Here is a 15,876-nt window from a genome sequence, read left to right as displayed (position 1 = left end):
GTACATGATCAGTGGAGCAGTGTCGTGTGTAAATAAGGTCCAGTTGGTTGCCTGATTTGTGAGTAGCCGTAGTTAACGCTCTCTTGAGATCAAAAGAGGCAAGCAGAGTGTGGAAATCTGCAGCTTGAGGTTTATCTAGGTGGATGTTGAAGTCTCCAAGCATAACTAGGGGAGTACCATCCTAAGGAAAGGTTGAGAGTTGCACATCTAATTCATCCAAGAAGTTACCTTGTGGTCCTGGGTGTCAATAAACAATTACAAAATGGATTTTAAAAGGGTGGGTAATAGTGACTGAATGTGATTCAAAGGAGCTATTAATACCCAGAGAAGGTAAAGGAATACATTTCCAATCATTAGAGATAAGCAGACCAGTACAGACTCTTCCAGTCAGACGGGGAGTGTGGGAAAATGAGAAATTATTGGAGAGTGCTGCAGGAGTAGCAGTGTCCTCTGGTTGGATCCACGTCTCTGTCAGGTTTGTTTACTGCAGACTGACAATTCCAGAGACCAATAGAAAAAGAAAGTAGTGTATTAGCAGACATAGGCAAAGTGCAGTTAAAATAGATATTCTGTTGCTTCTAACCTGAATGATCATTTTACATGTAATTATAGCCAAAATCACAGCACAGCCATTGTCTTTAACTTATGTATATTTGATTTTGTCTGACGGTGTCTTGATTTTAAATCAGGATTTTAGTGCAGATTACAGCACAGCCATTGTCTTTAACTTATGTATATTTGATTTTGTCTGACGGTGTCTTGATTTTAAATCAGGATTTTAGTGCAGATTAACAGCTTGGAAGGGAGAGCTGGTTGTGTAGTCTTAATGGGCTGTGTTGTTCCACTATTTCTTATTAATCTCATTGTCTGACAAGAGAAACAGAAAAATATATCAATGAAAACTGTTTTATTGAGAAATTGGCTGTATTAATTCAGTATGGGAGAACAGAGAAGGAGAGAGACAAACAAACATAAAAGGTTGACACTAGGCAGAATGCAAATACGACGCAATGAAGTGAATAATATGCTAATTAACGCATGACGTCATCTAGCGACATTTAATGACTTTTCTAGCAGGCTTTACCTTCTTTCCATTGAAAGAAGTTGGCAACATTGATTAGAGGTTCGGCACGCATGTGATCCATGGATTTATTGCAAAATTTAACCATAATAAAGTGAAAGTTAATCATTTGTACTTGTTTACACACTCAAGTGATTTTAAACCATTCCACTGCAAGAACAGGCTAAAGTGAACTCAATTCGGTGCTCGCGCGATGAGAAAGAAATCGGATGTGTATCATTATATTGGATCTGTGAGTCAGATCTTAAAGGGGTCATATGATGTTGCTAAAAAGAACATTATTTGGTGTATTTGGTGTAATGAAATATGTTTATGCGGTTTAAGGTTCAAAAAACACATTATTTCCACATACTGTACATTATTGATTATTCTCTATGCCCCGCCTTTCTGAAATGCGTCGATTTTTTCAAAGCGCATCGGTCTGAAAAGCAAGGTGTGCTCTGATTGGCCAGCTATCCAGTGCATTGTGATTGGCCGAATACCTCAAGCGTGTGACGGAAATGTTACGCCCCTTACCATATTGTGATGCCGTGTCCCGGCCGGAGCAACGAGACATTGTTCGTTATGCCTTCTTTCTTTGCGTGAACATTTGGGCGGCGTTATGCAAATCTTCCCACATCGTGATGTAGACATGTGGGGGCGTTTTAGAACGAGCCGTTTTAGATAGGCGTGGTTGACTCTTTGTGTATTTGTTCTTATTTTTTACTGGCTGTTCACTTGTCTTTAATCATGTTTGAACTTTATTAGTTAGGTTAGTAGTTTTTGCAGTTGTATCGAAGAAGTACTAAGCTTTAAGTAATAAATGGAAAGCAAAGTTACACTGAAATATCTTTTTTTCTTGCTGGTCCAAAAAAAGATCCGATCCGTGACTCAAAAACCATATAATTATAATTCATTTCTGTGGACACGGTGATGCTTTTCAGGATTCTTTGCTAATAGAAAGTTCAAAATCATTTATTGTAAGAGTCTTTACTGTCACTTTTGATAAATTTAATGCATCCTTGCTGAATAAAAGCATTAATTTCTTACATTTCATAAAAAGTATTAACCACAGTAATATGTTATAATACTTTTAAAAGTACCATGCATAAAACACACTGCACACTGTGATAAAAGTTACAGTATTATATAACCAATAAATACTAATAATAAACTAATAAATATGTGCTAAAGAGCAGTATTAAATAACTAAATATTTTTCCACAAAAATGTTGTAAAATGCAGTGCAGGGACTCAAATGAAGCTTTTGTTTTTAAAACTATAATGTATTGGACTTCAGTGGTAGCTTAAGCAGTTTAGTTTTTATGCTTTATGTACAATACCTTATAAAAAACAGTGACAGTATTTTGTCATGCTACATTGTTATTTATTTTATTTTATTGTAATTTTTTAAAGCCATATTACTAAAAAAACAAAAACAAAAAAAAACTACACTATTGTAAAAATAACTGACCTACTGTCTTGGTACTAAAATGTAGTTACTAGCATCACAACTTTAGTTAGTTAGTCCCAAATAATAAATTAATATTTCATCATGCATTATGCATTAATGCATTACAACACTGTGCATGCATATATGTGCATAGAAAATGTTACCCAAATACCTGCTGATGAAAGACAAAGATAGCAAAATACTGAACATGTTTTGGGGTAAAACATTGTCTTTATGTACCTGAAACATAAGAGGTGTGGTGGCAGAAGAGAAATTGAGACTCTTGGCAGTGTGGGACTCTGGGTCGTATTTGGACATGCAGCCTTTGATGATGACAGTTTTGGCAGTGCCCTGCTCTCCTATCAAAAGCACAGCCTGAAACACATGAAGAAAATGTGAGTAGACTCCAGAGAGGGCGACCATCTGTCCTTGTGTACAGCTAATCATAGTGCTGGCAGCACAGGAAAAGTCTTGATGACAAACAAAGTAGCTGTCCAGTTAAACAAGCCTCACTCAGAGGAATCAATAATGCAGCACTACATGGTGTCATTGTTGAGAACCTACACTAATAATGCTTTTATAAGACCCAGAGGCTTTTATAATACAATCTACAATTGCAGGCCAATTCACAAAGAAACATATAACCCTATTCCACCAAAATGGTGCTTGTTCATGTGCCAGAGCCGGTGCTAATGGGTGTTCAGTCAGATTTTTGTGGACTGAATAATGAGAACTATGTATTCTAACAAACATAGCCTGTTGCAGTCTTTTTAATGCTGGTTTTGAGAACATATTTTAATATCCAAAGTAACTGAATTAGCGTCTTTATCATGCTATATGCTCCCAATTGCACATACCCTAACACATTTCTTGTCACCATTTCTTGACGATATAAAATATGTAACAGGCAGATAAATGTGACATGACAAGACATGACAAAAAGCTTTCAAAATCAAAATACACAAAATGATAAATGTGTCAGTGCTCTGACAGCAAAGGTTAACTTTGCATAAGTTTCAGAAAGCAATTAAAGTTATTGATGGCAAGCCATTCCCTGGCCCGCATTTCCAACAGGGTGTCCTTGCATCTCTCAAGTAAAAACTTGCTGTAACTCAAATTTGGCATGTTGCGTTGCGTATCACTCGAGACAGCTAATGTCAATTAGCATTATAGCTGCAAATCTGTTTTGTAAATTGCTTGATGCTCCAATTTTGAATGTTAAACAAAAGCAATGTTGAATGTAACAGCAGATAGGGACAATTATCTATGCATAATGAATACATTATGGACCTTTTCCTCATACAGTTTTATAATTTATGCTGAAGACTTGGAATCAAATGCACAAAACAGTGGACTACGACTATGAATCGGTTTATGGTGCACAGCTGTCTCACAGCAAACAAAATAATAAAAAAAGGTGTTGATTAATTTATGAATGAATGTTCATTCATAGTTTAGTAAAATGACGAAATCCCTCAAAAGAAGTTGCAGTCAGTTGCATGTAATCTTGCAAAAACGATGCGGTACAAGTAATCACACAGAACTTTAAATGGCGCTCACCTTGCCCTGCTTTGCAATGGTCTGGATGAGAAAGTCAGTGCGAACATTGTCTACATTGGGCACCAGTATGGAGCCATACTCTGGTGTGGAGTCGGGTGGGTAAATATATTCTTCCACTCTGGTATTCCAGTGAACCCAGTGGCCTGCAAAACACACAATAGCTAAATTTCCATTGTCAGCACTCTGAATAGAGCATCGTGCAAGCACCTTTATTAAAATTCCAGACCGAAAAGCCAATGTGTTCTATAATTGAATAGGGTTATTAGCTCTGGTTCTGACTTACAAGTGGAGTTTTTGGCATGAAAATGCGGGCTGGGAAAGTTTATCTTATTTAGACATGAATGCTGCCAATTAGGGGTCTATTTGAATTGCAAAGTGTACAATATTTTGCAGTAACAATTCTAAATGACCTTGTGAACTAGAGACTTTTGGGTCTAAGCTATTTTGTTATATGCTTTAGCTGTGAAAACAAGTCAGCGTGGAATATACTCATATTGTGGCCCACCAAAAAAACCCGTTTTTTGTCAGATTTGTCTGGAGGCAGACTACAGATTCGGTATTCTCCATAAGCCTGCAAATTTGCCTCTCTATACAAAAATGTCAGAGAAACTCTGTAGCCTGCTGCTTGAATTGTACTGACAGATGGAGTAATTTCCTTGCATGTTCCTGTACAGAAGAAAAACGGTCAATTAGTGTTTCCTTGTCATTTACCTTGTCACTGGAAAAACTATACATTTTCCAATTTATAGATCATTTTTTCCAATTTAAGGCAGATCAATGAAGGCAGAAGTTTCTATATTGATTAGTTCACCTAATTACAATTTACCTAATTACTTTAGATAAATGGAGGAGTTGTAGAAAACAGAACTATAATTGACAAAGATAAATGTATTGAATGATAGATGCAAAAATAAAGCAAATATAACACTGGGGGAGGTGTGCAAGTATATTAGATACCATCATTAGTGACGTAAAAGTCGAACATAGTGTCCTCGCTGTGGGGAGGGATGTTGGGAACGTCAAGGTGAATGCTGTCATGGTGACGGAGCCATCTCTCCAACTTCATTCGATCATCCAGTTCCAATAGAGCTCCCACACTCCACATCAGAGCGAAGACATACAGACGCTCCGTGTGCTCACGAGACAGCTCCCCTCCCTGCTCCTGATGGGTTACATCATCAAAGACATCATCAAAAGTCTGTCAGAGCACACAGGCCTGATAATTTATTTATTTATTTATTTTTGCACAATAAACTAAGAGAACAGATAGTATGCTTAATCAAACATATCCAAACCAAAAAAATAAACTACAATAATATATTTGGCAAGGGTATTGTAAGCTACTTCACATGCGAGAAGGCTAGACAATCATAACATTCAATGTCATTTAATTATACATATCACACTTGTAATAAATAAATAAATAAAAGCCTATTTATTTCTAAAGGTCAAAGAGAGAGTGATTGTGACATATGAAGCTTTGGTTAACATTGTAAGTAGATTTCAGAAGGCCAAAAAAAAAAAAAATTCTAGACTACAGTATGTCCACTTTACAATAGATATGCTTCTTTCATATAAATGAAAGAAAGGAAAAGACGCCACTTCACCAATCTGCTTTCATAAACGAATACATTTCAGGCCATGCAGTTGGGAATAAATGTTTCTTTTTGACTTAACAGCCTGAAGTGTTAATATTCTTTATCGTCCTTGACAGAAATGTCACAATCATTTGCAGGTTGTATTGTTGGGGCACCATGCACACTGTGTAAAAATGAATTATTTCAAGCCTAAAGTGCTTTTGAAGGTTACAGGTCCTTTTTTTTTATAGAGGCAGTGGGTATAATGTATATTCAGCTCATGTTTAAATGGGCCGGAATTCTCACATAATGATAGTGTGGTGACAATAGGGTTGTATAATGTGCATCTCATAGCTAAATGCTTTACGAATGTCAGTGTGAGGGATAATGCATGACATTTACTGGGAACAATTCATTCTAATCATATTCATCACTTTCAGATAAGGGGAAAATCTGCATGGGTCGAATATTCAAACTGGTCAGGAATTCATTATATTCATATCTGTAGACTGTTTTAAGCTTTTTTTGCTTATGTTATATAATATAATAATAAGTTGACATATCTGATTTTCTTCAGCTGATCAAACAACATTCAATATTTCAGTTTAATGACAACCACTGTCAATATAAGTAAAATATCACAGAATGAAATGCAGTGAAATCGTATTATTTTTGCAGTTTTATGGGAAACAAGGCTGCTAGATGATAGGAGCGTAAAGGGTCTGGGGTTAGATAAAAAATATTATGGGATATAGCGCCAAAAGATCATTACTGCAGTCCGCTAATTGGTGACCCCTAATATAAAGTGTATGTATTAACCACTGGACTACAGCTCTTTTCTTTAATGACAGAAATCGAAGTTTAAAACCCTTATTTTTGATTTACAAGATAGTAGGCAGTCTTTCATGGTTGCAAAATCTGGGTTAATGAGGACTACAGCTGTTGAAGCACAACCTTGGGCTGAATGAGTCCTTGCAGCATGTTTATGCACTGCATGATGATGAAGGCCTCCAGCATGTCCATTTTATACTGCAAAGACTGAACGCTGAACCGATACAGCTCAGGAAAGGAGGAGGAGAAGAGCTCCCTCAGGACCACTCCTTCCTGAGGGGAACGGTTCTTCAGCCAGCCCTAAGAGCACAAACACACACATGAAAAACCTGTTGGGAAGAACACACAGAGAGTGGGAGACAGAAGTCCACATGCAGAAATTAAATGAAGTATTCTTTAGAGCTCAAAAATAGTTTGTCCTTCTTCTCTGTCTTTCTCTGGCTCTCCCTCATTTACTCTTCTTCCATTGAACAGTTGAACACTTTGAAGTCTGTTATAAAGACAGAGCGAAATGCCTTGGGGATTTTAGACTCCATTAATTCAGAGTGGAGTAAAAGGAATAACTAGCATAACCACCGGTTTCTACTTTCGTGGTTCTGTGGATGCCTTTCTTCACTGCTATGATGCAAATGTGGAGGGATATATTTTGTAGACTTTTGTTCCTCCATTGAACGTCCATTCCCCCTAAAACTTCAATACTTCAAAAAACATTAAAATTTAGCGATTTCATTCAAGTTCTGTAGAGGCAAGATTGCTTCATATGATGAAACTGATGACCAAAATCTTTATGGATTTGGATTGCCATTAGGATGAATAAATGACAACAGAATTAAAATTTTGGTTGAACTAACCCTTTCGGTCAAACACAGAAATGTCTGAGTAAATAGACAACTTAACAGAATAGTTCACCTCAAAATTTAAATTCTGTCAGCAATTGCCCACCCTCAGTTTGTCATGAGTTGCTCACATTCAAATTTAAAAATCCAAGCAATATACTGGAATCTCTTTTGGTGTAGCTATCCAGTCTCTTTCACCTTTATGCCAATTCAAACCTGCGCTTTATGATGTTCACTGTGGTGTCCTTTGGCCTATTCTGACATGCACGAAACATGTAAGCATTATTGAAATTTGAAAGCTACAACAGATTTTCCACCTACATTTTGGTCTCTTCCTCATACAAAACTACTGTTCAGAAGACCATTTTATAATCATGAATACTTGTATGATACCTTTTTTTTGTCTTTTTTAGAGCTTTACAGTCACTTAGACTTGAAAAAGAGTTAAATGCCTCCTTTATGTTACATGGAAAGTGAACACTCAAACAATGGTGTAAATGAATTTTCATTATGAGTGAACTATTTCTGTTGATTTTATGCATATAAGTAATGGAAGCAAGAATCCTCTGACAGGTAATTGTTTTTTTTGTTTTTTTTTATTACTTAAATTCAGTGCATTAAGAAGGCCGGTATGTAACAGTATGCAGTACCGGCACTTCTAAATTTTAATCTTTAGTGTACCGCCACTTTTTCTTGTGCACCAGCACTTTTCCTGTGTTGCCAGTACGACAAAGCGTCAAAGCATCAGAGTAACTGTCCGTGACCAGCTGAAGCCCTGTTTCCAGAGTATGAAAGCGCATTTTTCGGTGATTCAATCACAAGCTGTCAGCCGAGATTCATTTATCATATATTCCATTTGGTAAATATGCATTTTGAATGCATCTCCTCTGATTTGTGTTCGGATTTCATTACACTCTACATTATTTTCACTGAGTGCGGCGAACCAACCCGAGTAACACAGCTTATGAGCGAGCATGAAAAGGGAAAACAGCTGTGATTTTTGGTGCTAATGTCATTTAAATTTAAATTAGCTGACTATCTGATAAGGAGATACTATTTTATGTATACTACAACGTGATGAGGCTAATCTCAGATTATATTATATTGTTATATTGTATTATATGCATATTATTAAAAAGAATATAATAAATGATACATATGATAATACAATATGGAGGGGGGGGGGTCACTCAAGATAGTACTGGCACATTTTTCCCCACTTCAAGCCCTGCTGAAATTATCTAAACATACAATACCTAAAAAAAAGGATGATTCAGTACTGGTTCCTCATCACCCACCTCCAAAATAGGGCTCCAGTTAAGGACAGAAGAGCTCATAAACACCATTCCATTACGGGACACTGTGGCTGGGGAAGCGTTATCGATGTTGTGTGGCTCAAACACAATCTTGCAATTGGGAGCCATGGGGATGCGGTCACCATTGGCCAATGTCAGTGTGCGGTTATCATCCAGGACTGAGTTTAGGTTTTCAATCCATATAGCATCAACTGGCCCATCAAGGACAATCCATATGTGTTCCCCTATACACAAAAATGAAGTACAAATGAGAAATGAAACAGATACAGATACACAAAAGCATAATGATGTGGCTTCCACCAGTCATTATGATCAATGATTGACATTTGACACCTCATGGCTGATTGCTTTGCCCATTAGTGTCTAAAGGCCTGTTTGATGTCTGAACTTGTTCATTGATTTAAAAAGCCCAGTTGATAGGCTTCAGCGTGTTTTCCCCATTTAAATAAAAAATTATCTTTCGTGTGGTATACATCTCACTGCCTTTTATGTAAAGGGAGGGCAAAGTATGGTCTTTGCCTGTTTGAGAGGTTTTTCAGCCACTTTGGAAACCATCAGCTTTTTTACACAACTAACCAGATCAAAAAGCCCTGAGGGGCTCTGCTGACATATATTAAAACACTTAATCCCTTAAAAATAAAAGTGTTTTTGCACATTTCAGACCAGACATGCCAAGTCTACTTAATAATTGTAATGTTCACTGCTTTACACTTTTAAGGTTACTTTGATAAAGTGCCCTCCGCTAATATTGGCACTCTTGGTAAATATGAGCAAAGGTGTTTCATGTTTCTGAACAAGACGTCCAGGACCTCCGGCAGAAAAATAGGCCCACAACATTAAAGATCCAGCAATATATTTAACCGTGGGCATGGGATACTTTTTATCCCTGTTTGAAACCCTCCTGAACAACATGTGGCGATGAAGGGGCTGTTTATTATTTATTTTTTTTTTTTAGGCTTTCAACTAATCTCTGCAATTCTCCAGCTGTGATCCTTGGAGAGCCTTTAGCCTTTTTGGAGAGCCACTCAAACTCTCCTCCTCACCATGCATTAGGACGATATAGACACTCATCCTCTTCCAGGCAGATTTGTAACATCTTTAGTTGATTGGAACTTCGTAATTGTTGCCTATTATTGCCCTGATTGCCCTGCATCCTGGAATTAAACCACGCCATGCTGGTTTCGTCTGGCCAGAGGAGAACTGGCCCCCCAACTGAGCCTGGTTTCACCCAAGGTTTTTTCTCCATTTCTGTCACCGATGTAGTTTTGGTTCCTTACCACTGTCGCCTTTGGCTTGCTTAGTTGGGGACCTTGACTGATTGCACAGACACTATTGGAAGAGAACTGAACTGGATGATGACATCACTGAATCATCAATGAACTGACTTTAGCTGAAAAATGACTCTGTTATTGTCTTCTTGCATCATTGACAAACTATTTTCCTGTTTAACACTGTAAAGCTGCTTTGACACAACCAGTATTGTATAAAGCGTTATACAAATAAAGGTGACTTGACTTGACTGATGGTGGAAATGGGTATTTTCAATGCTTTAGCTATTTTCTTACAGCCACTTTCTATTTTGTGAAGCTCAGCAATCTTGTTCTGCACATCAGAACTTTATTCTTTGGTTTTACTCCTTGTGATGGATGATTAAGGGAATTTGGCCTATGTGTTCTCATATTTATGATCCTGTGGAACAGGAAGTCATGGCTGGACAAAAATGTAAACATGAATGGGAATATACTTCAGAGGTGTTTTAAAATTTCTAGGGGTGCCAATAATTGTGGCCAACAAGCATTGGAGAAAAACATTTATTTCAAAATGTGAATTTCCCCCTACGTTCAATTGTTTTACTTCAATGAAAAGTTAGAATTTTGTGAATTTTTTGAATGAAGGATCAAAAAGATAAATGATGCAGATTTATACTCACAGCTGCCTTTGCTCATATTTACCAAGGGTGCCAATATTAGTGGAGGGCACTGTATATGTGAATAATCTCAGGAAATACAGTTTTTAGAGCTGAAAAAAGCTTCATGCATATTCTATTCCTTTTTTTAACAGGTGATCTACCTTTCTTTGCTCTGAGTGTTTTCCTCCAAAGAGTGGAAAAGATTCCATCAGTCCAGTCATTGGTTGCCACATCAAGTCGACCAAACATTTGAGGTGCAGTTATAGCTTTAGGGTTCATGCGCATCTCTCTGTGAGGCTGGCCACAATCTAGACACGAATTTACAGTCAAAATCACACATTAATTAAAAACATGTAATATTTACATTACCTATTAAATATTGATGGTAACATCATGGCCAGCTGGTTTTTGTGCCTAATGTCTAATTCTCACCGGTCATGGCCTTCATCAGGGTATGAATGCAGGTTGTTTTTCCTGCTCCGCTGGGTCCTAGTGCCATCATCCCATGACGAACTCTTTGAGTCTCATATAGCTGAATGACCTTTAACCTCCATGGTGGGTGATTGATTAGACCAGCCTCAGTTACCTAGTAGAAAAATGAAGAGATAAAAAAAAAATTTCCCTTACTGTAATTTTGGTGTAAGTTCTAATGATCAATCAAATAAAAGTTTCAAATATAAATATATATATATATATATATATATATATATATTTTTTTTTTTTCCAACCTGTTTGTCTATGGCTGACTCCAGATCAGGGTATCCAGCTTTATCCAACTGAATTCCAGGGAAAAGATCCTCAATCAAACTCAGAAACAATGGCTCATCCTCATCAATCTTAAATGACAGAGACACATTTCACTATTACGATTTCTGATACTGATATAAGAGAGAACCTATTATCAAACAAAGAGCGACATGAGGTATGACTGTTTGAAAGTGAAAGTGAAAGTGACGTGACATGGGGCCAATTATGGTGACCCATACTAGGAATTAGTGCTCTGCATTTATCCCATCCTAAGTGCACACACACAGCAGTGAACACACACACACTGTGAACACACACCCGGAGCAGTGGGCAGCCATTTATGCTGCGGCACCCGGGGAGCAGTTGGGGGTTCAGTGCCTTGCTCAAGGGCACTTCAGTCGTGGTATTGAAGGTGGAGAGAGCGCTGTACATTCACTCCCCCCACCTACAATCTTTGGGTTACGAGTTCGACTCTCTAACCATTAGGCCACAACTTCCCCCATGGACATTGGTTTGCTCATATGTGAAAACTATGTCTGTATGTGTGCTGGCACTCTTACCAGTTTGGACAGGTTCATATCTCGCAAAACTCTCATGACAATAGTAGACTCTGTGTCATTAGGATTGGCCCGTTTTGCTGCTCCAAGTGTGCGCAGGACGGACAGGATATTTCGGAGACCGAAGTCATAGTGGACCTAGGGGAAAAAAAGGAAACCCAGCTCAAGCTCAGCAATAAAAATTTAATAAATATTAAAAACCACTATAGTTCTATGGCCTAAAATGCCCTAATGACCTAAAATGGCCTAAAATTGCTGAAAACTGTGTTGTTTTTTCTATGCCTTAATGAAGTATTTATAGGCTTGCAAAATAATACATAATATCTTTTTACACATGCACTTGAAGGCTCTAAAGTGCTTAAACACCAATAATTTCTGCTTGCAGCTAACTGTAAGGCATAGAGACATAAAACTTGGTCAAAAGGTAGTGCTCAATTTGGGGACACATCGGCATGGACTTGTCCTGATCGCCCCATTGGGGGTGCTAAACAGTGCTACAGTGCTAAGAAACAAGAAATTCACACATAGTCATAACTCCTGACGCATTTGTCACAGTGTCAGTATTTTACGCTAATTCATTTAAACTGTAAATGAAAATGCATCAAACTAATCTTGGCCAGATATTACATTTCTAAATGCCATTTTTAGTGTGAGAGAATTTGCCTGGCAGGACAAGTTTACAGAATGTCCCATAGGAATGAATTTCAAGAACAGTGCAATTTTCAGTAAAATGTACTAAGAAAGTGGTAATAATAAATATTATTATTTAGTGTCATTGTCACATGTTCCTGAACAAGAACAGTTTACTGTATTTTCTAGCCTTACTTGTTAATCTAGTTCACAATGAGCAGGGCAGAACTCACTGAATATTTGATTGTTAGTTATATAGTTATATATATTAATAGTTATATTGATTATTAGTTATATCGCTACTAACGACAGTCACCTGTTTAGAGAGCTGCTCCTCGCACAGCTTGTATAGAGTGAAGAATTTCCTGGCTAGTTCAATATTGTCAATGAAGCCACAGCTTGCCAGTTTCACTCTGATAATTATCTGTCTGTCAGGAACCATCATCGCCACTGAGCGGAAGTTAATTTTCAGATTCTCTGGAAGTTCTTGCCGCCCTGCATATCCAGGATTCTGAACAGAAGGAGAAAAAAAGGTGAAAATAACAACATACTGTATATGTGTAAACTTTTTCCACTATAACCACCAATTCATTGGATCTTTTCTCACAGATTTTCACAAACAGTAATGAGATATCTATAAGTAACTGTAAAATGTTTCATGTGTTCTATATAATATGAAAAAGAAAATAGGAGGAATTTACCAAGCATAAATAATGTTCTCTGCATCTCATTATATGGCCTTATTAGTAGTAAAAATCATGGTTATGCATAGCTTCAGTGGTTTATTGTTTTTAGAAATGTCTAATTTTTATTGCTTTTTTTTTTTAAAGAGTGGCAATATGATAAAAGCCACCAATAAATAATACATTGCAACTTGCCACAATAATACAGGATTCAGTTGATGTGCAGTCACAGTTGAGTTCCTACTTCCTAGTGTTAAAGTAAATATTTGTGAGATGAGTGATGTTTTAGAGAAGACACAAAGACACCAGCTCACCATGGTGAGGAATATGCCAAATTCTGGGTTCATCTCCACGTTATCTCCATCTGTAAAGATGAAGTTCTTCCGCCGTTCTTTCTTGCAGGTGAGTACAATGGCGATTTGCTGAGCTGCTACTGAAAGCACTGGCAGGTCGATACGGTTAAACTCATCAAAACAACCCCAGGAGCCAGACTGAGCAAGACCTAGAAAGAAAGAAAAAAAATCATCATCTTCAAGCATGCAAAAAGAACATGAATAAAATGACAAAAATCAAAGAAATGGGTTACTCATGTTCAATTTCACACACCATATCATCTGAAAATGACTTGCGTATGGGTAATGAATTAGAGATGATTACTTACAGAGTTCACATGTTTTGTCATTTATGATTACATAACATGAATATGATTTTATTTAACTTGCAAGAATAAAGTTACATTTGTTTTTAAAATGTGCATTGAGCACACATGTGGCACCTTTGAATATTCTGCCCAAGCCTCTGAAGTCCATCTGGTCGGAGCAGTTGAATACCACCACATATTTGCCCAGACAGCGGCCCATGTCCTTAGTAGTTTCTGTCTTTCCTGTCCCTGCTGGCCCAGCTGGGGCTCCACCCATGCTCATTCCCAGAGCTTGAGCTAAAGTAATGTAGCATCTGGGAAATATATTGAAAATGGCTTTAATATCATGCAGAGATGAATATATTTTAATCTTAATCAAAAAGTAGCATTTGCACTGCAAATAAACATTTTCTTAATCAGTATTTTTGTCTGTTGTCCAGTAAAAAATATTTGAACACTCATAACACATGATGCATTCAGATGTATTTATAACTACTATTAGTACATCATCATCATCTTCATCATCATTATTGTTTTTTATTATTGGCATATGCATTTAGCATATTTACAACAAAATGTTACTTTTTAAATCCATACATATTCTCTGAAGAAAGTGATATGAAAGTGATGAAAACTTAAAGTAATATTTTACGGAATTTTGTTTTTTAGGGGCTGAAGATACTGATTGACTGTATGGAAAGTAAAAAAAAATGTGCTAAATGTAATGTATATTTATATATATTTATGTATATTTTGCTTAAAGACCATTGTTTCTGTTTTTTGCATTGTGATATTTTTGTGACAATTAAGGCCTAAATTCACATTATCATAATGTAAAAAATAAATAAATAAATAAACAAATAAAAATAATAATTCTCATTACTGTAAAGTGATATATTATTTCAGTTTGTATACATACTAGTAGTATTTGTTGAGCAGCCTTTAATTTATGAATATTTAAATTTTAAAAACCATAGTATTACAACATGTATTACAGTAATGATAATCTAATGAGAATCACCATTGTGAATATTAATTTTCCTTATGAATAATATAATTTCTTATGCTAATCCTTTTCTTGGACTTTTGTATTTTGTTCTGGGCACAATTTATAATTGTATGATCTATAAGAAATCACATCTGAATTGTAATTATACATAAATGGCCCCACAGAGGAAAAACAGAGGTAAACAAGCTTGTAATTGCCAGCAGCACCTGTCAGTGAGAGGAGTGATGACCAGCCTGTCGGTGCAGCCTAGAAACTCATTCTGGTACTCGAAACCCACGTCAGTGATGTTGATCATCATCTTATCCGAGTCTTCATTAAAGTAAAAGCGGCATTGCTTCAACCATTCAAAGTCTGTGGGACTTTTGATGTGCAAACGACACTGTGTGACAAGAGATTAGGTTTTGCTGAGTGGTTATCTTCTAGAGTTGTCTCAAAGACATGTCTACGAATGCTTATAACTGTCTGAGTGCTGTTTGGCATTCAGTCATGAGATATTAAAGGGGTCATATGATGCGATTTCAAGTTTTCCTCTCTCTTTGGAGTGTTACAAGCTGTTCGTGAATAGATAAGATCCCTAAAGTTGCATAGACTAAAGTCTCAAACCCAAAGAGATACAGTATTCTTTATAAAAGTAAGACTCGTTCACACCCTCCTAAAACGCCTCGTTTAAACACGCCCCCACATGTCTACGGCACTGTGTGGGAAGATTTGCATAACACCTCCCAAATGCATACGCAAAGAAAGAAGGCGTAACTTTGATTCTTGCTGTAGTATTTTTGCTGCTGCGGCCATGTTGTGGAGACCGCATAAACACATTTCATTACACCAAATAAACAAAATAATGTTATTTTTTAGCAACGTCATATGACCCCTTTAAGACGTCCAACCTTGCCAGTTGACATCCAAATTATGAGGAAGCTTATTTAAGTTTAAAACATTAAGAAACAAACCCAAAAATGACTGCAATTTTGTAATTTGGGTGTCTGTCATTAGCTAAATTGCCTTTTGTAAATTGGCAATTGCAAAGCTTTAAAAATTGAGGTTTGTTTACCAGAGGATAATAAAGTT

At 36.8% G+C, this 15,876-nt stretch overlaps 1 protein-coding gene across 1 annotated transcript in view; it reads right to left on the bottom strand.

The window, feature by feature from the left end:
- Nucleotides 1-15,876, bottom strand: part of LOC107664631 (dynein heavy chain 5, axonemal-like) — a 113,923-nt gene that overhangs the window by 67,600 nt on the left and 30,447 nt on the right. The window contains 13 exon segments of the mRNA XM_016455250.1: nt 2,754-2,888; nt 4,074-4,216; nt 5,031-5,235; nt 6,605-6,781; nt 8,616-8,857; nt 10,704-10,850; nt 10,975-11,128; nt 11,271-11,378; nt 11,850-11,984; nt 12,793-12,987; nt 13,474-13,661; nt 13,935-14,113; nt 15,015-15,187. Coding sequence (XP_016310736.1) covers nt 2,754-2,888; nt 4,074-4,216; nt 5,031-5,235; nt 6,605-6,781; nt 8,616-8,857; nt 10,704-10,850; nt 10,975-11,128; nt 11,271-11,378; nt 11,850-11,984; nt 12,793-12,987; nt 13,474-13,661; nt 13,935-14,113; nt 15,015-15,187 — 2,181 coding nt within the window.

Source organism: Sinocyclocheilus anshuiensis, unplaced genomic scaffold, assembly GCF_001515605.1.
Source record: "Sinocyclocheilus anshuiensis isolate Anshui unplaced genomic scaffold, SAMN03320099.WGS_v1.1 scaffold621, whole genome shotgun sequence".
Lineage (NCBI taxonomy): Eukaryota > Metazoa > Chordata > Actinopteri > Cypriniformes > Cyprinidae > Sinocyclocheilus > Sinocyclocheilus anshuiensis.
Note: the sequence above shows the minus strand (reverse complement) of the source record. Positions and strands in the feature narration are given on the sequence as shown.